Below are 24,114 nucleotides of genomic sequence, written 5' to 3'. Positions count from 1 at the left end.
ATGCTGATGACACGACCATCTACGGCAACACATCAAAGATTGTAAGTTCTCTCTGATTCTCTTTCCTCTGATCTCGAGCGCGTGGTTCAGTGGGGGAAGACATGGCTGGTTACCTTTAATGCATCTAAAACCAAACTCCTATCTTTACATCATCAACGCTCTGATCCCCATCTGGCATCAATTCGGATGGATGGCTCTCGTCTGAGAGAGGCCCCGTGTTTTGATAAGCTTCTGGAATTGACCTTTACTCCAGATCTGAAATGGAATATGTACATTAAGTCTGTTGCCAAAGTCGCTGGAAAGATAGTGGGATCCTTCTACCGCTCCAGAAGATATCTCACTACTGATGCAATTCTCTATCTATATAAAAACCAAGTACGTCCAAGGATGGAATACTGCTGCCACATCTGGGCAGGAGCTGCTAAAAACAGCCTATCCTGCCTTGACAGAGTACAAAATAGACTTCGTGGCTTAGTGGGGGATGCCCTTTTCTCTACCCTGCAACCTCTCTCTGAAAGAAGAGACGTTGCGAGCCTATCCTTGTTTTATCGTTATTTCCATGGCAGGTGCTCGTCTGAGCTCCAATCTCTGGTCCCCCCTCGCCAATCTTTCACGAAAAACACCCGTCTAGCTGAATCCACTGTGAAAAATTTCCCCCACTCTTTATCTGTGCCTAAATCAAAACGTGGATTCCATGAACAAAGCTTCTTTCTTAGAACTGCACGCCTGTGGAACTCTGTTCCGTCTGCCTGCTTCCCACCTGACTACAACTTGGATGTCTTCAAGTCGAACGTTAACAAATTCCTAATGAACCGCCCTCTTAAGTAAACACTTCATTAAATCTCTACACTAATGTACTGTACTAGCAATAACCCTTATCCCTGAGTGGCTTCCTGACCTTGATAAGTGTAAAAAACAAAAAAAAAATCCCAACCGCATGTGACAAATGCGCTGGCTCTTGAAAATAACTGTTTGAAATGGACATAATGCTTTGTCAACAATTTAAAGATATGCATTCCGCAGCTCCATAAGCGACACATTAATTCTTTGTCGCCGCCACACTCTTAGTTTCTGTGTGCACACTTCTGCATTGGCAGTGAAGGCATCCACAAATTTGTTCAATTCCTGGTAATCAAGAACTGGATGTACCTTGTGTTTCTGCTCTTGTACGACCACCATTAAGGGAATTAGGCCTTTGGGTTGGCCAAGTTCTTCTGAATATGGCACTAGCCATTCATTCTGCTGCCACCATTGAATTTCTTTCTCATAGGCATCTCTGGCATGACAAGGCATCGTGTATTCTTGTACACTGCTATTCAATTTACTGCAGTAGATCGAGACCCAACAGCTGTTGATCCATGACCAACGCCTCAATGTTGACAGCAGGAACTCGGCCAACCTCTACATTTACTCTGCCGTATTCTTGGCAATTTAATGTCCTTCCGTCAGCTGTCAGTACTCCTGCTGACTTCCACTTCCAAAAGTGACACACAGCTTTACTCACTAAAGTCTGAACACCTGGAATCAATTAACGCCGTACACTCTTGCCCATCTACACATCTACGCATACTTTCATGGAAGGAAGAGTCTCAGTGTTTAGTTTGTCGAGGAGGAGACTAATGCTGCTGCCTCCTCCCCTTCAGCGTTTCCCTGATACCGTGTTGATATATGTCCAAGGCCACTGTATCTGAAGCAACGTATCTCACGACGGACTTTGCATGCCCGACTGTTCAAGCTCTCTTGGTGATTCTGTAAGCAGTCCTTCGCCAAGTGGTTAGGACCACCACACCTGTATCAAACAAATTTTTCATCGTCACAGTGTACATTTGATTTTGTAGGTGATTATCTAGTAGACGTGGCAGCAGCCAATTCTGCAGGGCTGTTGTGGTCAATCATGATAGCTCTAGTCCGGGTCAACAGTTGTTCCGCACTCATTGTTTCCATCCTGGATGAAGCACGTAATACATGTTTAAAATGTTGCGGTAGTCCAGACACGAATGCACACGTTAACCAACATTCGGGCAATGGTCCCCCAACCAATCAAACCAGGTGTTGCAGCTCAGCAAAAAACTTGTCCACCGTCTCGTTAGGACGAAGTTATCGAATGACAAACTGGTCATATGCATTAAATGCATCAGTAGCATAAGCGATTATAAGGGCTTATTTATCTGTTCTGCATCCGCTTTCTGCTCCTACTAAGATGTCTGTATATAGGCAGAGCTCCACCTCGCAATCTCAATGGCTGGACGTGCTCAACATTTTTCATGGTGCAAAGTTCACACACAAGCTCCACATTTTCAATCCACTCGATAATGGGCATATCAGCGGCAGCACCACTAAATTCTTGAGTCAACCGGACATCAAACACCTTGGTTTCCATGACCGAAAGGTGATATAAAAGGCCAAAATAGCTTCTATAATATTTGAAAAGATTCAAATTTGTTGGTCTGTCTTTTCTGATTTAGTTTCAATAGTTTCATTTCGACATATGTTCTCCCGACTGACTGTCTTCCCCCACACCGGTGGTTCCTTTTCCTTCCTAAACTCCCTCGCCTCTAATTTGCATATCTCACACGTAAATTTGCATGACCGTCTTACATATGAATGTGACTTTGGCATTTAAACTTTTTTTTCTTAGAGTAAAAAACACAAAACTCGTGCTATTCAGGTTACGGTTTTCCCCACGCTTTCATTTATTTCTTTTGATTCAATTTGTTTCATTTATTTCTTCTGATTGTGTTTTCAAAAGATATTTCACCTTAGCTACTATATGATACTATATATATAGCTTAATGCATAAGAGGAAAAGAGAGAGTTCAATTCCACAAAAGGAGACTTATCTGGATAATGCCAAGCTCAACAATCATTATTGGAGCTTATACAATAGGACAAGAGTACGAAATGAAGTCACAAAACTATATGTTGGTAGATATAGAATGGATCATTTATTGAATAATGGAATAAAAGCAAAATTTTGGGGATAGATGAGACTCTTTATGCCAGGGCATTTCGAAGCCTAATGCTTCTCATCAGAAGAGTAGAGAGTGAGATGCGGCGTCTAGTGTAAGGTTCATTAGGGACGAAAAAGATTAAGAGGAATTATAGAATGTTGGGGGAAGCTTTATTGAATTCTAAATAAATAAAGGAGAAGCTTGTTATATATAGTATGATATATAAGATTGTATATGGTCTTTAACATAGTGTTGAGTTTAAGGAGTATATGTATTGTTGCTGCACGGTAATTTATTTTAACGGTTTGTGGGGTGTCTATTATCTATGGAGTGGTATTTTTGACAGGTGCAATCTAAACAGCAAAAAGGCGGCTATAAAATCGCTTATAATTTGGGTGGGGGTTATGCAAGGTTGTAATATTGATTAGGTAATATGTGGCAATATTTTTAAGTTTCTTCTGTTATGATATAGGAAGTATGATTATAAGGTTATGATCCTCCGACCGGGCGGTCGGAGGATCTGATGGCAATGTCTATGAGCACGTTTAACTCGAAGCAAAAGGTTTAAGGATACATATAGTTGGCAAGGTGGAAGAGTAAGGAGACATTTACTACTTATAAAAGTGGTAATAATATCAATAATAGTAGGGTAATTATAATCATGAGAATGATAATAACAATAGTAATAATAATAAAGATAAAAGTAAAAATGAAGATAAAATAAAATAAAAGTAAAAATAAAATAAAAATAATATTACCAATAGATATGATAAAAAGTTATTACCAATAACATTGACATTACTTTTATGACAGCTATTGGTAATATTATTTTTATTTTATCTTTATTTTTATCTTCATTTTTACTTTTATTTTATTTTTATCTTTAGCGAAACTCGATTCGAATCTCTGGCCTACGGCCAGTGGTCTCTAGAAAGCAATGTAATGTTTGGTCAATTTTGGCTTACCGTCGTCATATCAGACGGTTGTTTTCATTTAGAGACGAGACACTCCACTAATAAACGGGGGAGCTGGTTTTCCCCAAAGTTAGGTAAAAACAAACAAACCGGGTTATTGACCTCATTAAAAACTGTCCTGCAGAAAATGTTAAGTGCTGAATAGCTATTGCTTATGTCGTTGTCACGCTCGCACAAGTGCGGGCACCTGTCAATTCTCTTAGTTAAATAAATTCAAACATCTTTCAGTAACTCATTCTGGCTGGCCGAGCGGTTAAACGTGTCATATTTTTTCACATTTTATTTTCCAACTTCGCCTCAGGGCTTCGGGTTCAATCCTACCAACTACTACCAATGCTGGGTAGCCCTGCTAGTTAGTAATAAAGAATGATATTTATAACTAGAAAAAAATAGGTTTTAGGTTCTCAAAATTCGTACTAGAATTGTCCGCAAGAATCCGTTGCATACTGGTTAGAGTACTTGGAAAAATCAATTGTAATAGTGAAATTCTTAGTCTGGGCGACCAAAAAATACAATTGCGAATTACTTAGGACCACTATCCAGTCATGGCTGATGGAACAAGAGCATTCTACCCTCATAAAGAAAATAAAGGGTTCTGTTCAAGATTCCGTCCAAGTTCCTGAGTTCGACAAAATACACCCGAAGAAGGTTGGAGGTTACATCAACCGAAACATTATGAAAATCACACTCAAGATGAGAACAGTAGTTCAATAAATCCAAATAATGAGTAACCAATCCTTATGTCAAAAATTCAGAAATGTAAAATTGTCAGAGATTTGTATGTTTGCTGATGATACCACGCTCTATAATGGACATGAGGGGAAAACCCGATAAAATGACCTTCTGTTGATATTAGAATCAGAGAGTAAGTGAATGGTAACATTTAATGTTACCAAGACTAAGCTTTTTTTCTTTTAACAACTACAAAAAATCTTTCTCCAAACACTGATTACCATGATAAATAGCATCCTACCTGCGAGCCCATCTTTCAAGCTCCGCTGTTTAAGATTCAGGCAACTTGCCAAAGCTGCTGCAAAGAAGGTGGTCTTCCTCAACCGTGTTAGAAAATTATAAGTACCAGAAAGTATCCTATATCTTTACAAAGCCACAATTTGTCTATGCATAGAGTATTGTTGACAAATCCATAGCAGTTGTGCACTCTCGATGAACATACTTCCAACTGACTCAACAAGCCGAAAAATCCCACCACTTCGCTGTTGAGGTTCCTAGATCCTGGAAAATCTTCTATTTTAATACTTTCTTCTCTCAGCTTGATAAACTTTGAAATTCTAACTCCGTTTGCTGCTTCTCTGACTGTACTAATCTGTAGAAGTTTAAATGTATTGTGAGTAGCTATCTCGCTGCTCAACTTCCTACAATCACCTGTTAGATACAATCCCAAAGCCTTATGTTTGCATTGAAAAAAAAAATGATCTATTATGAGACCTCCCATGTATATGATTATATATTTGTGAAAACCTGTTGGAATTTCTAAATAGAGGGGGTGTGTGGGGGGGGGGAAGAAGAAAGTATTAATTTTTGTCATCACAAATGACTTTCATAAATATTTGGCAATTTCAAAATAATTCTCCATTAATTATTTACATCATTCCTTTCCTCTCATCACTTCTCATCATTCATCCTTTGTTTATGCTATTTATCCTTCCAACCACTATCCGAGACATGTGCAGCTGAAAAGTGTGCATGGTGATTAGAATGAACATAAACAGCATAACTGTTACTATAATTCAAAAGCGGTAAATAATTCTAAATCATTAAATAATTCTGAAGCATTAACTTTAAATGTCAATGTTCTTTCATTCATCACAAGGATAGAAATGTGTGTTTTGCTTGTTTGTATTTTTACTCACTCCAACTTTTTATGCTCCAAATTCATGTAGCCGACCCTTGACTCTTTGTATTATTGTTTCTATCACTTTATAACTATCATTTGTGTTGCTAAAGTTGTGTGTTACTCTAAAAAAGATTAGATTTTCTGTAAGTATTACATTTTATCCATTCCTGTGGATTTTATTTTGATAAAATAAAACAGTTGTCATTTTATATTTTATATTTTATATTTTCTTTTTTAATATTTTTCAGGTATTTCAACCGAGATGTCCAATGTATCAGGGATTTTTTCTCACGTCGATTCAATTATGAAAGTGAATTATTTCCCACATTTGCTGATCTAGAGTAAGTTTGTGTAACTATTATTTGTAGGCAGTATTTCATATAGTTCGTTAGACATCTTTATATCGATCATCAAAAAAGGTGATGATGTTGGTTTGAAGACTGTTGTTGAGTGGAACACATCTGGTGATGATTTGCCATGGGATTTTTTGCGGCTTGAATTGTTAATTCTTTTCTCTAATTAATGTGCCGAGCGTGTGCGAAAACGCAAAGCGTATGAGTCAAGCTTGCGGTGAAAAGCAAACCCGGGACCTTTCGATTACAAATCAAGTATAACAATGAACTAAACCCATCTAAAACCCAAAATGACTAGTCAGTTTCGCCCAACGGCTATAAAAAAACAAGCCGATAAGTGATTTGGCGGTTGAAATACACTGCTTTGATAACGTCTCGCGTTATTGCATTTTGTATCGTGGAGTGTTGATTCGGTGAGATTATTTGATACTGCTTGTTCGTGGTATGGTATGGTGTGTTGATGTTGTCTGGAATTGCGTGGACAAATTTGTTAAGGACCATCCAGTGCTTGTGAAAATAAATATATATATATTTCTTCTGGCGCTCTCTCTCCCTTGTGTAGCAAGCTATCTCAGCCATCATGGCCTTCGATCTAAAGCTCATACCTGCATTTGATGGCAGTGAATCTGGACAGTCAGTAGTGGAATGAGAACTAATATACAGGCTGAGTGGGGTAAAGTAGCAATGCACATGAAAAAATTTAAATGGCTTAAATATTTCAATATTGGTACAGTTGGCCTCAAAATTATTCATACCCTCGTTGATTTTTGACATAATTCATTGTTGTGATGAAATGAAAGCATTTTGTTAAGTTTGTTTATGATTTATGTGCAACCAACAGGTGAAAGAATAACAGCAATAGGCAAATTAAAAAATATTCAGTTTCAGGGGTATTTTATTCACAGATCTTTAAAAAAAAGTCATGTTCAAAATTATTCATACCCTAGGTTTACAGTGTCCATTTTCTTTCTTCAATAGTCAATAGCATAGCCTTTGTTCTTTATGACTGCTTCTAGTCGGTTCTTATAGGTGTCCACAAGCTTACTACACGTTTCCTGTGAGATTTTGGCCCATTCTTCCATTGCAAAAGACTCAAGCTGTGTCAGGTTAGTTGGTTTCCTGGCCATCACTCAGGTCTTTAAGTTCTCTATGGGATTGAGGTCAAGACTCTGACTAGGCCACTCCAGGACGCTGATATCATTATCCTTGAACCATTTCTGGACTACTTTAGCAGTATGCTTTGGGTCATTTTCTTGCTGGAACTTCCAGTTGTCGCCAAGTTTGAGCTTCTCTGCAGATTCCTTCAGGTTTTCATCAAGGATCTGGATGTAGTTCTCCTTTCTCATGATTCCCTGGATCCTGACGAGGTTCCCTGTGCCGAGGGAAGAGAAGCATCCCCATAGCATGATGTTTCCACCACCGTGCTTGACGGTTGGCACTGTGTTCTTTGGATTGTATGCTTCTCCTGTCTTCCTCCATACGTATGCAGTATCTCTGTGGCCGAACAACTCCAACTTCGTCTCATCAGACCACAGGATGGTTGATCAGAAGCTGGAATCTTGCTGTATATGGCCTTTAGCAAAGGCCAGGCGAGCCTTCACATGATTCTTTTTGAGCAGCAGTGTCTTTCGAGGCCTGCATCCATGGAGACCCCCTCTGTGCAAAACTCTCTCGATAGTGGACCTTGAAACCATCGTCCCTGCCTGGTGAAGTTCTTTTTGTAGGACCTTGGTTGTGGTTCGGGGATCTTTGCTGACCTCTCGGCAGATCTTCCTTGCAAGTTTGGTTGAAACCTTACGCTTCCTGCCACGCCCACTGAGGTTTTTAACAGTGTTGAACCACTTATACTTATTAATTATACTCTGGACGGTTGCCACAGGAACATTGTACTGCTTAGCAATAGCCTTGTAACACTTTCTCTCACCGTGGGCTTGCACAATACGTTGATGTAGGTCTTCGCTAAGTTCTTTTTTCTTCCCCATGATGATCAGAACCTGTGGACAAAGAAACTTTTTAATCTATTTATATTGACATCGAAAAAGGTATTCATTCAATTGAAACATCTTGAAATAACTACAAGACAAAGATTACAAGGGGTAGCACATTAATAGGAAGTAAAAAGAATGGGGTTGATCATAAAAGTACATTTTTGTTTAAGTACTGGCAGGGGTATGATTGATCTGAACATGTGCAAAACATAACTTTGGTCCCTATCTATTATTATGAAAATAAGGTTTAGCCAACTCACATGTGGATTTATGTACAATAACAAGTAGACAAAAGATACAAAGGAAGTACCATCATAATACCTTTCAGAAATGAATAATCAAAACAAGAAATTTTTTTTGTATGGGGTATGAATAATTTTGAGGACAACTGTATATATAGAAAGAGCTTGATGAGCTAAGAAAGAATCTTTTTAAGTTTTTAAAATCCAATTAAAATCAAGGAAGTTATGACTATTTTTATGCCCTGCGTGTTTGGACATTTTCCCCTCTTTTTCCTCCCTTTTTTGCATTTTGTCACATTTTTTGCACTACTTTTTCAGTAAAAATGCTATATCTTTGTTAAAACACAAGACTAAGCAATGAAATTTGCCATATAAATGTATTTTTGTGCAAGGAATCTGAATATGCTATTGAAAATCTCCAGAAATGAATGGTTTCCAAATAATCTGCAGTAAATGCACATAAATATGCTGCGATTGCTTAAAAAGTAAGAGAACTAAAAGTTTAGTTGTAATGCATTTTATGTGCCAAAAACTGAAATCAAAATCTAGGATTGGTTAAAAATGAATATATTGCAATATTTCTTTGGTATTATTGCTACCCCTTCCCGATCTGACCACCTCTCCAAAATATGTGATTCTACCTTTATGCATGTGAACAACTTGAAAGACTTTAATAAAAGATAAACAAAAATTATTTTAGAATTTAATGTAAAATGATTTCGCATTTTGAATCCTTCAAGCGTTTCAGGGCAGTTACCCCCCCCCCTCCTATGATAGATAAATCCTGGGTGTTTTTTTTTTTGTTTGTTTGTTTTCTAAAAGGCGATTATGCATGGTTTTTTAGAGGGTCTTTGTGCAATTATGAGAAGGTTGCCACTCTGACTTTGGGTTAATGATAGGGCTAAGAAAAATTATGTGTGAACATCCTGAAGACTTGATAGAAACAAAGCGAAAACAATTTTAGAATTTAGAGTGGGGCTTGGTTTCACATAAATATAAAATAATTCACCATTTCAAGACGATCCTAGCGTTTTAGGACAGTTGACCAATTTATTTATTATTTTTTTTTTTAGATTAATCATGTGCACTTTTCTTTAAACGTTTTTATGCTTTTTTTATTTTTATTTTTTTTTTACGCTTATGAGTTCACAGAGGAAGTTTGTTTAGTGGGGAGCTCTACCACTTGTACTTAGCGTTATTGTTAAGGAGGAGGCTTGCCACTCATACCTAGGATTAGACATAGAATTAAGAGTTTTTTTTTTTTTTTTTTTTTTTTAAGAGGGTGTTTGATACCCATTGTGAAACTTTACAAGAATTATGACAAACAGACAAAAATAAATGTTATTTAAAAAAGTGACGTCCCTCTAACAGAAAACATGATGCTTGGAAAAATATCAAGTATTTAAATTCTATTTAAATATAAAAAAAGAAACAAGTTTTTGCTAAAGCTGACAAATTGTTTAAAATTTTGAATTAATGTTATTTTGATTTTTAATTACATTTCATGTCTTTTCCTACCGTTATTTTTTTAACTGAGCACCTCTTACAAATATTTAAATTTTGATTATTCTGATGCACTTGTTAGGCGGGCATATGCTGTATACCAGCAATTTAGTGATGAAAAGTGGGCTGATATTAAGTGTATAAAGAAAACGCTGTGTACAGTGTTTTCTTTGGATCCTTTTATTGCATGGAAGCAGTTTACAGCACGTCGCCTCCAACCAGGTAAAACAGTCGACATATTTTTGACAGAACTGTGCAGGCTTGTGGTCCTGTTTAGCGGCGTATTGGATCAATGCCTTCAATGTGCATTCATTGCTGGATTGCCGAAGCATGCGGAAGACTTGTTACGAGCATCCTCCCAGATGGAAAACCTAGATCTATCACACGTGCTGGTGCATACTCAGGTCATTTCAAAGAACTGCACAGGAGTTCCACAGCAAGCTGCATTAGCTGCATGGTCAACACAAATTACACCTAAGGAGACGGACACTTCACGGCGGTGTTACAAATGTAATGGACTCAATCATAGACCAAGCGATTGCCTACTGGATAGTGTGATGGGAAGTAATGTTAGTGTTAAGCCTCGACAACCTATTATGTGTTACCGATGTAAACGGCGAGGGCACATTGCCAGATTTTGTCCGAGAAACAAGCAAGGGGCGAGAATTCAGCGCTAATCTCCTCTCCCAAACTGGTGTAAATCGCACATTGCTGGTTATAACTGTTCACATCAATAGACTACTACATACAGCTCCAGTGGATACTGAATGCACACATTCACTGGTCCACAAGTCATGTTGCAAGGAATGGATGAGGAAAGTGACCCCAGTGCTCACAGCAGATTGAAGTACACTTAGCTGTTGTGGAACAGGAATAGTGCAAGTGAACCTTGGTTTAACGCGGAGCATTAGCATAGAAATCTTAGTTGTGGATGAATACTTACTGGGATTTGATTTATTACTTGGGCTGAACGCAATCAAGTGACTGGGAAGAGTAGTTGTGTCTCGTGAAAGTGAGGTGACCTTCCCACATTTCAGCAAGACCAATTTTGCTGCTATCACCATCACCGAGCCTGACTTCTCTGCAGAGTATGAACAGAACACTCTGAAGTGGTCCACATTGTGGAAATGGGTTGGCGACCAACCTCCACTTATGTTGAGAAATAGACTTGCAGAGTATCCAGCCCCAACACCGATTCGTGGGGAATATGATCGCGAACTGCAGAGGTGGATTGATAATGGTTAGCTGTTGCCATATCCTGAGGACAGACCTTCAAAAGGTCTAATTCCACTCATGGCTGTTGTGCAGGAGAAAAAATAGAAAGTGTGGCCCATTATGGATTATTGAAAGCTAAATAAGTATGTGGCCATTCATATGGCCAATGCGGATGTTTGCTTACAAAAATTGAAGGAATGGCAACAGCAGGGACCAGACGTTGCAGTGCTGGATCTACGCTGAGCCTATTTGCAAGTACAAGTTGACAAATCTCTGTGGCTGTTCTAAACAGTAGCGATCAAGGGACAGCGATATTGTCTTACCCGCCTCATCTCTTCTGATGGCTCGTGAACATTTCAGCAAATGTTCCTTGGGCGTTGCTGAAGTACTGGTGGAGGCTCTCAGCAGTTGCTTTACACAGTTTGAAGGCCGGCCACAAATACATATGCATGTGTCCGTCCTGATACTCCATCACCCAACATGATTACAAGCGAATTTCTGATAAGCCGTACACTGATCGATGACAAATGCGTTGTACAGTGCATTTTTAATTGCTGTCAAATCAGTCTTCTCGGCAGCACTAAGTTGCTGAAATACACTCAAGGCGCCTCTAGCAATCTCAAGGGAATCACTGTGTGTATCCTCTTTACTTCAGAGGTTGCACATCAACTCAATCCAGTCAACAACAGATGTGGACCCATCAAATTCGGATATCAGCTTCAAATCAAACTTCGATTCAGTCATTGTCTTTTTACAGTAAATAAAGTGAAAAATAAAGTGACTGAAAAAACTTCACAGGCAAAGAAAATGGTGCTGTTAACAACAATCAGCCAGAAACAACTAAAAAATTGCCGAAAATAGCTTGTTGAAATAATTTCAGTTGCCGAATTTTCCCTTCCAAAAAAAAATAAATTTGTTCTTGCAACAGTTACTTCCTGGTAGTGGTTAAACAAAATGCCTGCTGAATTTATTTCCTTTCTCCCCCTCTTCCACTTCTCACACATTTTTATCCATCCCCCTCCTCTTCAAACATGTGACTCTGGTTTGGTATAAAAGATCAGTCAATCTTCATGGCGCCTGTCTTTCAGATCCCACCTGAAGGTAAGTTTGTTATTGTCATTGTTTTTATGTACAACAACACAAGGCACAAACGTGTGGGCCCTTGCTTCTTTGATGACTATCACAGGTAGAGCAGTAGCCCTAGATATATCTTAGGCTTTTGACAGGGTATGACATGGTCTTCTCAGGAAAATTAGATCATATGGTATCACTGGACGAATACTTAACATAATTAAATCCTTCTTAAATAAGAGAAAAATCTAGGTTGTTCTCGATAGTTGTATGCCTAAACAAAATGATATAAATATGGATTTACCACCTTGGACCTTTTATTATTCCTACTATTCATAAATGATCTCTCTGAAAAAATTATCTCTGAGATGGGTATATTTGTTGATGACACTGCGCTCTATAATAGGCACGAGGGGGAAAACAAATGAACACATATCAAAGGAAATAGCAGAAACGCTAGAGGAAGACATCAAATCTGTAGTGAAATGGGACAAAATGTATGGTCACATTCAATGCTGCCAAGACTTAGCTTGTTTCCTTCAATAATTATAAGGAACCTTCTCAACCACCAATAGCTATGGCTAAAGATACATTACCTGAAAGTACTTTTAAACTCCTTGGCTTAACGTTCACAGGGAACATGAGCTGGAGCAGATACATTGAGAGCATTGCCAGGGCCGTTGCGAGGAAGGTGGGCTCTCTCTTCTATGCTAGAAAGTTACTTACGCCTAGAAGTATCCTGTACCTCTATAAGGCCACCATTCGCCCATGTATGGAGTATTGTTGTCACATTTGGGCTGGTGTATATGTTACTAGTCTCTTGCTCCTGGACAGGGTTCAAAAGAGTCGCCAACTTAATAGGTCCTGAACTGTCATCCAAGCTTCAGCCTCTGTCCCATTGACGAAATGTTACATCCCTCTGCCTGTTCTACAAGTATTTTTAGCATTACAAGTTGATTTTTTCTTTTTAGATAATTGTTATTTTATCAACTTACATGAAAAGTGCTATGTAAAAAGATGGTTAAAACAGTTTGAATTATGCAAATACCATCAGTACTTCAAAAGTTACGAGAATCTTAAGTGCCAAACTTTAGGTATTCTCATGAAACTTGCCACTCTTATGTAAAATTGTGTGCTCTTTCTGATTATGCAGTGAAATCTGATGTATCTCTTTACCATAATCCATGAATTATAAATTAAGATGTACAAATTTCAATTTTTTTTAAACTGGTGCATGGTATCATACATGAACAAAACTAAGTATAGTAGTATTCAAATATAGCTTTATTGAGAACAGGCATTTTCCTGCCTCCTCACCAAAGGCGAGCTTAATCTGGGTGTAGCCATTGAATGCCTAAAGAACATTCATGGCCTGTATTTACTACTCCCCTCAAAGAAAAAAAATTCAGTAGATATAAATTAATCTCAGAAATTAATCGAAAAAAATTTTTTTTTGATTTCTGTAAAAGATGGAAATAGTAGACCAGAACATGAATTTTGGGACCAGTCCAATTTTCAATTTTGTAAATCCTCTCTATCTGGCCCAAAATATACCCCTATTTTCTGAGATGCAACCATAAATCGTACTCTACATGAACCCTCGATGTAACATTCACAGTACCAGGATACCAGGAATCCTGATAAGCAACAACTATATATTTAGTTGATGGTAACTTTTGTCATTTCTATTCTGTTGTTTTACTGAAAATTCAACTATGTAAACAAAGAAATAAAACAGTACTTTTTTACCTTGTTTCCACCTTAACATTTAAAAAAATGGTTTACTGCTCTAAAACGTTGGAATGGCCTGAAATAGGGAATCATTTTACATTAAATTCTAAAATAATTTTTCTTATCATTTTTCTATTATTAAAGTTTTTAGGATGTTTACATGTAATTGCCAAGAAAGGTAGAATCATATTTTGGAGGGGGGATTTAATGGAAGGTGTTAATCTTCAATAATACCAAAGAAATATTGCAATATATTCATTTTTAAACAGTTCTAGATTTAGATTGCAGTTTCTTGTATATAAAATGCATTATAATTGAACTTTCAGTTCTTTAACTGCTTTTCTTTTAATGGATACATGGCATTTTTAAGGAATTGTAGCATATTTATGTGCGTTTACTGCTGATTATTTGGAAACAATTGATTTCTGGAGATTTTTAATGGCATATTCATATTCCTTGCACAAAAATACACTTTCATTGCTTAATCTTGTTTCTTAACAAAGATATACCAGTTTTAATCTATTTCACAATATAGGGTGAACAAAAAACAGAAACTTCCTACTTTTAAAATTTTTAATATGGTTAGCTTATTTTTTTTTAATTTAAAAAAAAATTTTTTACAGACGTACAGATTCTATGGATGTCGAAATTGCTGCTAGTGGGTTCACGCAAGATGTAGCAGAGCCATTTGACTTGGTAAAAATTTGATTTTCTTTTTTTGTATCTTTATAATTTGATGTTCAATTTTCACTAGTTATCATAGTTTATCAGTGTTTTCTATCATAAAAATATCTTTCTCTCTCTATGAATTTAATGTAACTTCATTTTTAATATTTTGTAAACTCATTAGTTGTTGTGGTTAAGCAAATCTCTGTACAGTTTTGTCTAATCACTTCCTTCCAACTTTCCTGCAGTTGAAGACATCAATTCTTCTGCAACGTTTTATCCAGAAAGATAAATGCTCAACATGACCATATCAGCTTTAATAATTTGTCCTTAAGGTAACCTCTATGTTATGCAAATGTAGTGCTTTCAACAAATCTTTCAATTGAAGGTCAGATTTCACATTGCAGATCTGTCCTTGCACTGCAATCAGGTAATAAAGGACCTGGCAAGGGCTCAGCATTTGCTACATATAAAACGACACTCCTGACACAACTTACCTCAGATGTCGAAAGGGATAGCTTGCAATCAGTAGCAACAGTTTACAAAATTTTGTCTATGCTATCATCATCCTTGTACTGAGATTGCATTCACCACATGTACTGAGCATATCTTTAGGTAACAGAATTTTATTTCTTCAAGATTATCATCATCTTGTACCATCTCTATAAAGGAAATGATTATCAATATCAATGGCTTGTCCCAGGCATCTTGAATTGAAGTTGGGATTTCAGTCTGATCCATCCTTTAAATCTCTATACTTTTTGTGGACTCACAAATTACATCGCATACATAACAAACATACTGATCAGTGATTGTATTTCAAAGCCACACACTATCTCTTTGATTTTAGGTAAGTTCACATTTGTATTCTTAGCCGTTTCAAAGACTCAACAATAATTACTAAATCAATACTAAGTCAATAGCAGAGAGTAACTCTCATGGACAGTGCAAGAGAAACACTCTTGACACTGCCTTTAAGACACTGGTGAAATCCAACCTTGGCATTAAAGTCGTTCTTGTGTCATCCATCTGCACTCTACTACTAGTATTTATTGTATGCAATGGAGAATCAAGTTCTTTGCCCAAGAATGCTATGTAATGTCTCCAGTCTGTATACACACACATATATATATATATATATATATATATATATATATATATATATATATATATTGCAGTTATTGTATGATGAATATGGAATCAAATTGTGCCCCTGCCAGGTACAAAGCTAAACTGTATCTTATTTACTTGCTGGTTGCTATGTATTCAATAATTTTCATTCCTGTTTCGAAAAGCTTCAAACCTCTATAATTACTAATGGTCAGATGATTATCAGAATCTGAATCAGGGAATCCAAACAAATTTTGGTATCAGAATCTGAAAAAAATTGCATTTTTTTTCTCGTATCAAAAACAATTCTTTTAATTTTTTTGTTTTTTAAACTTTATTTTCCACTGCAATGAGATGTAGTTTAGCTTTGTACCTGGCAGGGACACAATGGATTCATGATAGTGATAAAATGATATTTTTTGATTTTAAACAACCAGTAAAACTAAAATCTATAGATTATCTCACTACAAATGTATTTTTGTTTGATGAGATGTATGCACATATTACATGTAGTTTTACAGTAATTTGAATTAAAAGCAACTTTATAACTAAATATGTAGAAATTTAGAACAGAATGAGTAGTTGTGTCGAAATCTGGGAAAATATTTGGAATCCTCTCATCACCATATGATTGTGCATCTCCTTTCTCTTTTAAGCAATTGACAATCCCTCACCCCAGCATTCTTCTCTTAACATATAGTGTTTATTATATATGGCAGAATTAGAATACCAATGCTATCAGATGCTTTCAGAATTTCAAAGACTATTCCAGAAAATTCTGCAGCCTTGCTATTCTTTATTTTGTTTAAAACATTTTCTACCATGCCTGGGCTGATCTGTAATGCTTAGGCTCTCCATTGGTTGTTAAATGTTCCAAATTTTAGGGGAGTGGAGTGTTAAGCAACATTTCATAATGCTATTGCTAGGCTGTGCTTAGCTTTGTTTTCTAAGCACAGAAATAGGCAGATGCCTATTATCATCTTTTATGTATTTTATAGCATAACATCTTGATATTTTATATCTGTTTTGCGACTTTGTAAATGAAGTTACTTTTGAGGTCAATGTCACTGAATTTGGCTGAGATGGCATCATGCTTGGATTCTATACATTTTTTGCTTTCTGCAATTGTATACTCTTTTCCACTGCCTCCTTTTTTTTCCAAGATTTGTAGCAGTTGCTCTTCCACTGTATCATTCTACCATCAATTTTCTTTCCTTCATAAACACTTCATATATTCAGACACTAATAGCACTGCTTTTTTAGGCCTTTTAGCCTTTTTATCAGTTGTTGCCAGAATCCTTCCATAGTTATAACCTAATTCCTCTTGCATTTGATGAAAATATCCTTGAATTTGTTCTGCACAATCTATCAACTTCCAGGATCTGTAATCTATCAACTTCCAGGATCTGATTTTAAAATGTTTTTTGTAGCAAGTATCAGAATGTTTTATTACTCTGAAATCATATGCAAAAAGTCTGTATTGAATTGCCAGAAATGAGTTTGATGTTCTTTATGGATTAAAGATCTCTCCTTTCTGGCAATCTGTCTTTACAATCCTTCGGATAACCTACAGATTTCCTAAACTAAAAGTTACTAATCCGACTAAAATGTTGGCCATTGCAACCTTTTCTATTCTCTCCCCTTCTTGTTCCAACCCCAAATACATCACAGTTCTCTGCATAGCCACCCGGGTCTTTGCTTATTCGAACATGCCAGTCACCACTATGTCTATAAATATATTTCTAAAAATATTTAACCATTGTAATTACTATAAAGTTGTAGTTAATTAAAATATTAAATGCAAACAGAATTTTTTTTTTCTCTGGTTTGAGGAAAATTTTTATATTTTTCTAAAGAGTTTGTTAAAATGTCATAGCTGTCAGTGTGGTATTTTATCATTTATTTCTGTCTTATTTTTAATGACCAATGCTTGGTTCTAAAGTACTACAATTTATTCATATATCATGTTTCTGAATTTTTAAAATTAAATGATTTGTATTATTTGGATTACTGTTCTCATCTTGAATGGTATTTTCACAACGATTGTGACCACCATCTTCAGATATATTTTGTCAAACTCAAGGGAATCTTTCTGTCAAACTCAGTAATCGGCATGGAATTTTAAACCGAATTTTCAGATGTAGCATGCTATCATTCTGTCAGCTACAACTGGAAAGAAGTCCAAAGTAATTCAAAATTTTATTTTGAGTGTTGCCCTCACTTTAATTTCCAAAAGAATTTTATCAAGTACTTTATTCACTACATCATGGGTTTTTGTGTTTGAATCAAATGTTAAGAAATGTAAAATTTTTTACTTGGATTGAGGAAAACTTTAATTCTTTCTAAGAAGTTTGTCAAAATATGTCACAGTTGACAATATGATATTTAGTCATTTTTCTTTTATCTTTAAGGACCAGTGCTTGGTGCCTAAATTACTCTGCTGTAGCGAATAAGATTCAAGGTACTTATTTAGAATTACACTTATTTACAAAAAAAATACAGAAAACTCTTTATGGTGTACATGCTCATCATGGAATGAAGATGTTATATTTCAAAAAACACATAAATTAATCCAGTAGTTTTTTATTTAAAAAATAATTTTTTCTATTGTTAACGATAAAGTTTTCATTATTTTGAATAGAAAATCTCTGTAGTCAAATTGAATTTTACCAAAAGTTAAAACCTGACCCTTTGTTTCTCCCACTTGCGCGAGCCTTTTCTAGTCTCACACAAAAACATGCGTTTACATCTCAAGTAATAACTTGTCATAAACATACGCGCCCACATCCACACACGTACATATATTCACGTTCGCGTAAATACACTCACATTCACGTGTATACACACATGCTAACATACGCACATGTACACACACAAGGACAACGTCACTTCCCCTTTCAAAGGAAATCCACACATGTGCAAAAGACCACTGGAAACAACTATAAAAGCAAGAGACAAGCTGTTTTCAGCCTTTTTCAGACCAGCTTCCTAGCTGGGTGGTCTACAGACTGACATTGTGCCTTTTCAGCAGGCACATGCCTCATGCCACTTGCTACTATGTGGGACAAAGAGCTAACAGACAGTACGTACACTTTATACGCTTTCTCTCCATGAACTGGATTGACATTCTCACTCTCTCTCTCTCTTTCTCTTTCTACGTGCCAGACAGCCATTTCTCGTTCCACTACATTACTCACTTCTCTTCCCACGCGCGAACAAACGATAGCGACCCGAACGTGAGATAAACACACATTTCCTTTTCTTTCTACACCACCAGTCCCGCAACAAACGATGGTTACACCCGCGCGGACATGAACATGTGTTACACCTAAAACATTCACTTTTCAACAGTAAATAAATGACACGTTTATCTTATCCAGAAATTGAGTTTTGTTTCCTTCATTCTATTCGTTTCATTATTTTTCTTTTGTAACGGGATTAGGATTTATATGTCCTAGTCCTCTACACATTCAACTCGTCATAAAATTTGATTTGCTTAAAAAAATAAAATAAAATTACTTGATCAATTTATATGATTTTTGGAATATGACATCTGTGTTCCATGACAGAATATGTACATCATAAAGATATTTCTGTAGTTTTGTTGTTTTAAATAAGTATAATTCTGAATAAGCACCAAATTCAGTTGTAAGTCTTCTAGAGATTAAAACTCAAGAAAAATTTCAAATTCGCAATGTCATAATTGTCATCTACTTGAATCTTGCATTTTCAGATTCATACATAAGATGATTTGTGAATTTTTAAGATGAGGATTAGTTAATCATATTTGAATTCTTTAGACTACTGTTCTCATTTGGAGTGTCATTTTTACAATGATTTGGTTGTAACTTCTGACTTTCTTCAGGTGTATCTTGTTGAACTCTACAACCTTTCTGTCGAACTAAGGAATACTATTTTAAAAACAGAAAGGAAGCTACCACAGATCTTCAGTAAGAACAAGGACCTAATACCACCTGCAAAATCCAAACAACCTTCCTAAAATTCTTATGAATTCCATTAAGACCCATTGTCAACACAATGCCATCCATTGAACCAATTCCTGGTAGATATAATCACCCCAATCATAGGTAATTCTCCATCGCACATCAAGTATGCAGTTCACTTCATGGAAATAACAATGCTTCCAATTCATTCCAACCAGATGGTGAGTCTAGATGTAGTGAGTCTGTTCATGAAACGTATCCACTGATGAGATCCTTACAGTGGTACAGGATAAGTTGATTTCAGATATGGCACTGAAGGAACACGCATCTCAATGGACAATATAAAGGAGACGCTGACTTTCTGTGTAGAAGCTGCATACTTCATGATGGGATCTGATATATATTAGCAGGGAGAAGGTCTGGTGACGGGGTCTCCATTGTGATCATACTGGTCAATGTATATATGGAATACTTTGAGGAAATGGTGTAAGGATGAACATCACTAAAGGCAATGTGGTTGCGATATGTTTTGATGTCACATTCATACTCTGACCCCACTAGGAAAATGTTCAAACAGTTCTGGACCATATGAACTTTATCCATCCATCTATGCAGTTCACGATGGAAAAAGATCATAACTAGTTATCGAATTATCATTCCTAGATGTGCTAATAACTGGTTTTAGGGGCCAGGGGTTATGTCTTTTGTATACCGAAAACTTTCACTGGACAGTACCTAAACTTCAACTCCCACCATCCATATAATGTAAAGAAAGGAAGCGTCCATTGCCTATAACACCAAGCAAAATCAATATGTAGTAACAGCAATGCATATCAAGAGGAGATTGACAATTTAAGAGGAACCCTCCACTGAAGCAACTATCCAGAGAGCACGACATCAGCTCCAAGAAATCTGGACCAGACACAAAAGAACACTAGTCTAAACTCACTACAGTTTGTATACCATACATAACATATGGCATTAGGACAATATTCGGGAGCAATACAACTCTCAGGAAACGACTTGCATGAGTCGAGTTCCCTACAGAAAAAAATCATGACTAAGAACTGTGTATATGATCCCATGTAAATGTGGAAAACTATACAAAAATGATACATGTTGTCTTCTAAAAGTAAGGTTAGAAGAACATTGAAAAGCCGTAATACGTGGAGAGATTGAAAAGTTGGATATGCCAGACCATATATTGAGGAAAAGGGAAACCATGTACCCTTATGGAATAAAGTAAAAAATTATAGACAGAGAAGAATGGTACTGTGTAAGATGACTCAAAGAAACAGCATATATGTTGAGTGACGGTCAGCTACTAAGTAGACCTAGTATAGAATTTAACATGTTATGGGAACAGTTAATAAATATAAATAATAGATAATATATATAGTAATACTATCTATAACTATAAATAGTGATATTTACTTCTAGAAATAAAATAGATTTAAGACTCCTAAAATTCATTCTAGAATTGTTTGTAAGGATTTGTAGTGCAATAGTTAGAGTACTTGGAAAAATGCAGTTGTAAAAGTGACCTTCTGAAGATTGAAGGTCCAATCCTCAGTGCAGGCAACTGAAAATACAATTGTGAATTACTTGAGACTTCTATCCAGTCATGGCTGATGGGACAAGAACATGCTACTCCCATGAATTAAATAAAGGATTCCGTTGGAAATTCTGTGCAGACAAGATACACTTGAGGAAGGTCAGAAGTTACAGTGACTAAAACATTGTGAAAATGAAACTAATAAATAAACAAATAATATGAATAACAAGATGCATTTTCCTTTTCTTGGAAATATTGTTTGCAAACGTTCATGAAAAAACTAAATTCTTTTCATTATTGCATTCTTATCACTACCTTCATTTCCTTAAAATGCATACCCTTAAAATCACTAGAAGTTTTTTTTACCTGACCATTCAAATCTCCAGCCACAGCAAATATGTCTACTATTTACTGCAATAAACCTATCATGAGACTCGTACATATTCACTCGAAATATGTTGTGCATATTTACAGATTTAGCTGTGAAAATTTTCTCAACACCAATAATCACATGATTAACTTTAAGTACTTTATCTTTCTTCAATAAAAAGGCCTCCTTTTCTATCCAATTCAATCTTGCATTTTTTCCTACAATCATTCCATAGATTTCCATTTCCATAAAGTTTCTTGGGCAAAATATCTTCTTACAGAAACTCTACAATCTCACCAGACTTTCTATGCAAGCTTCTAATTTTCTTTGGAAGTTATTTTTCTTAGCTGAAGCAAAATTTTTAAAGGCAGAGATGCCCTTCCTGGTACCAATTCATTGTGATGGGGACCAGTGTTTTTATAGACATCAGCCATCTTTAGATGATTGCTTATCAAAAAGAAAAAAAATTAAGAGATGACATTTTCACAAGTGATTTTTTCTTTTAAATTTCTAGCAAAAATAATTTGTAATGATTTTCACGTTTGATTCCAACTGCATTTATCATCAGTTGTGACCACTTACATTTTAAAAATGAAAACTCTATTAAATAAAATTGTGTAAATCTGTTAACAGCTTAGCTTCGACAGAAAAATATTTCTTTGGTAAAATTCTATATCTTTTTTTATTTTTAAAGATTATGGAGCAGATTCATGGTAAAGTGGATAAGAATGAAGTGGATGACGATGATGTTAATTCTCCAGATATACAAAGTAATGAAGATGACGCAACTATAACTGATAAATCTTTGAATTCTATCAAACAATGGCTTGAAAATTGTGAACCAGATATATCTCTTTGTGAAGATGAAGATATTTTTTATGATGCTGTAAGTTCATTTAGTGGATCTGATAACGAGGAAAACTCAATTGATAATAAATTTTCTGGAGTCTGCTATAATATGGCTGAAAACCTTGGAACACTCTGTGAAAATGATTTTGCTGGCAAAGATGAATCATTAAATGACATGAATAGTGACTTTGAAAACCTTAGTCTTCAAAATCAAACTAATCTGCCATTTCGGGATCAAATTGACAAGCTGAGTCCTTGCAACACTATTACACCTAGTGTGACAAGTTCTACTTTTGACCCCAATTATATCAAACACAGAGTAAAGAAAGAAATAAAGAAAAAATCCCAAAGACAGAAAGCTCGGATGACTAAAAAAAGTGGAGAAAATTATTATATCAATAAAAAGAGGCGTGACCGAGACTATGACATCAAAGATACAATCGATGGCCTCTGGGGAGTATAAAATTGATTTTCAAAAAAAGGTGATGCTGTTTGTCAATCATATGACAATTTTGATGCAGAGCCAATGAGAAAACAATGAAGACATTTTCTATGATATGTAATCTTTCTTTCTATTGGTTTTCTGCAATTTGCAAAGTTTGAGATGAACAATAAATTTTTATTAAAGAAAAGGTAATTTTCAAATTTTCCTTTTCTTTTATTCGTAACATCTTGTTAAAAAGAATAATTTTTTTTTTTTTCATTCAAATATTTATAATGCTTTTACTTTTGATATATTTTGATATATCATTTGTGTTAAAAATAATTTTATGCATGCATGGTTAGCAATTCTATTTGATTAGAATATTTGTCTGCCTGAATTTATTTTAAAATTTGAATGAAGACATGACAACTCTGTTTGTGCATGTCTTAAAATGAGTGTATAAGGAAGTAAAGTATCTGTGTATTCACATATACAATTTGCATGTGGACATAATGGAAGTAGTCCATGATACTTTTCTGACACAATAAAAGTAATTTATAAGTGTTAGTGTGTGTGTGTGTGTATATATATATAATATATATATATATATATATATATATATATATATATATATATACACACACACACATATATATATATATATAACCCTAACACCCTCTTTCGTCCGAGGGCCGGGCGGCATCCGTTGCTATCCTGGTTCACTGGAGCGTACTTGTGATGTACTTCTGGCCGTGTTCGTCGCTCCCAGCTCACAGGACCATAAATGCAACCCAGCAGGGCTACATTCTTACTTGTCTAGTGGTGGACCCCTCAAGGGTGACCAGACTCTCACTGGTCACTGGAAAATATCCTTCTGCTGCTCAGGGCATGCGAAATGTGCATGACCCTAAGTCCGTGTGGCAACATTGTCGATTTCGGCCATCACTCTGGCTTCGTGCTGGATCCAGTCTATCTCTTTCATCATCTGGCGTCAGGGCATACCTGAAATAAACTGTATTCTCATTCAGGCTGGCAATCGAGAAACAAGGAGAACTCTGGGACATTCTTATATAACGAAACAAAATAATTATTCATAAATCGTTTTACACTTGTTTATAGTCGAGTTCTTTGATCCAAGCTTCATGATGCAGGTTGTATAACTTAAGTTCCTCTAATTAATTTCCCAGCTAAGAACAAGAGCTTTTCAACTTAGCTCTTGTGGGGTTCCCCCCCAGGCGGGGTAAGAGCGATGTGGACGCCTCGATGCCAGCCAGTAAAAAAAAGGACCCTTACTCTAAAAAGCCAATCGTTTT

The 24,114-nt window shown here is 36.0% G+C and overlaps 1 protein-coding gene across 1 annotated transcript in view; it reads left to right on the top strand.

The window, feature by feature from the left end:
• The window catches only part of LOC145239860 (serine/threonine-protein kinase RIO2-like), a 246,651-nt gene extending 223,606 nt beyond the window's left edge, over positions 1-23,045 (top strand). The window contains exons 7-9 of the mRNA XM_080103421.1: positions 6,029-6,121; positions 14,507-14,579; positions 22,223-23,045. Of these exons, the coding sequence (XP_079959547.1) occupies positions 6,029-6,121; positions 14,507-14,579; positions 22,223-22,840 (784 nt within the window). The 3' untranslated portion in view covers positions 22,841-23,045. The remainder of the gene's footprint in view (positions 1-6,028; positions 6,122-14,506; positions 14,580-22,222) is intronic.
• The last annotated feature ends 1,069 nt before the right edge of the window (positions 23,046-24,114 follow it).

The sequence above is a fragment of the Euprymna scolopes genome, chromosome 19, assembly GCF_053919585.1.
Source record: "Euprymna scolopes isolate OS-2025 chromosome 19, ASM5391958v1, whole genome shotgun sequence".
NCBI lineage: Eukaryota > Metazoa > Mollusca > Cephalopoda > Sepiida > Sepiolidae > Euprymna > Euprymna scolopes.
The sequence above is the reverse complement of the archived record's forward strand: the minus strand, read 5'-3'. Positions and strand labels throughout refer to the sequence as shown.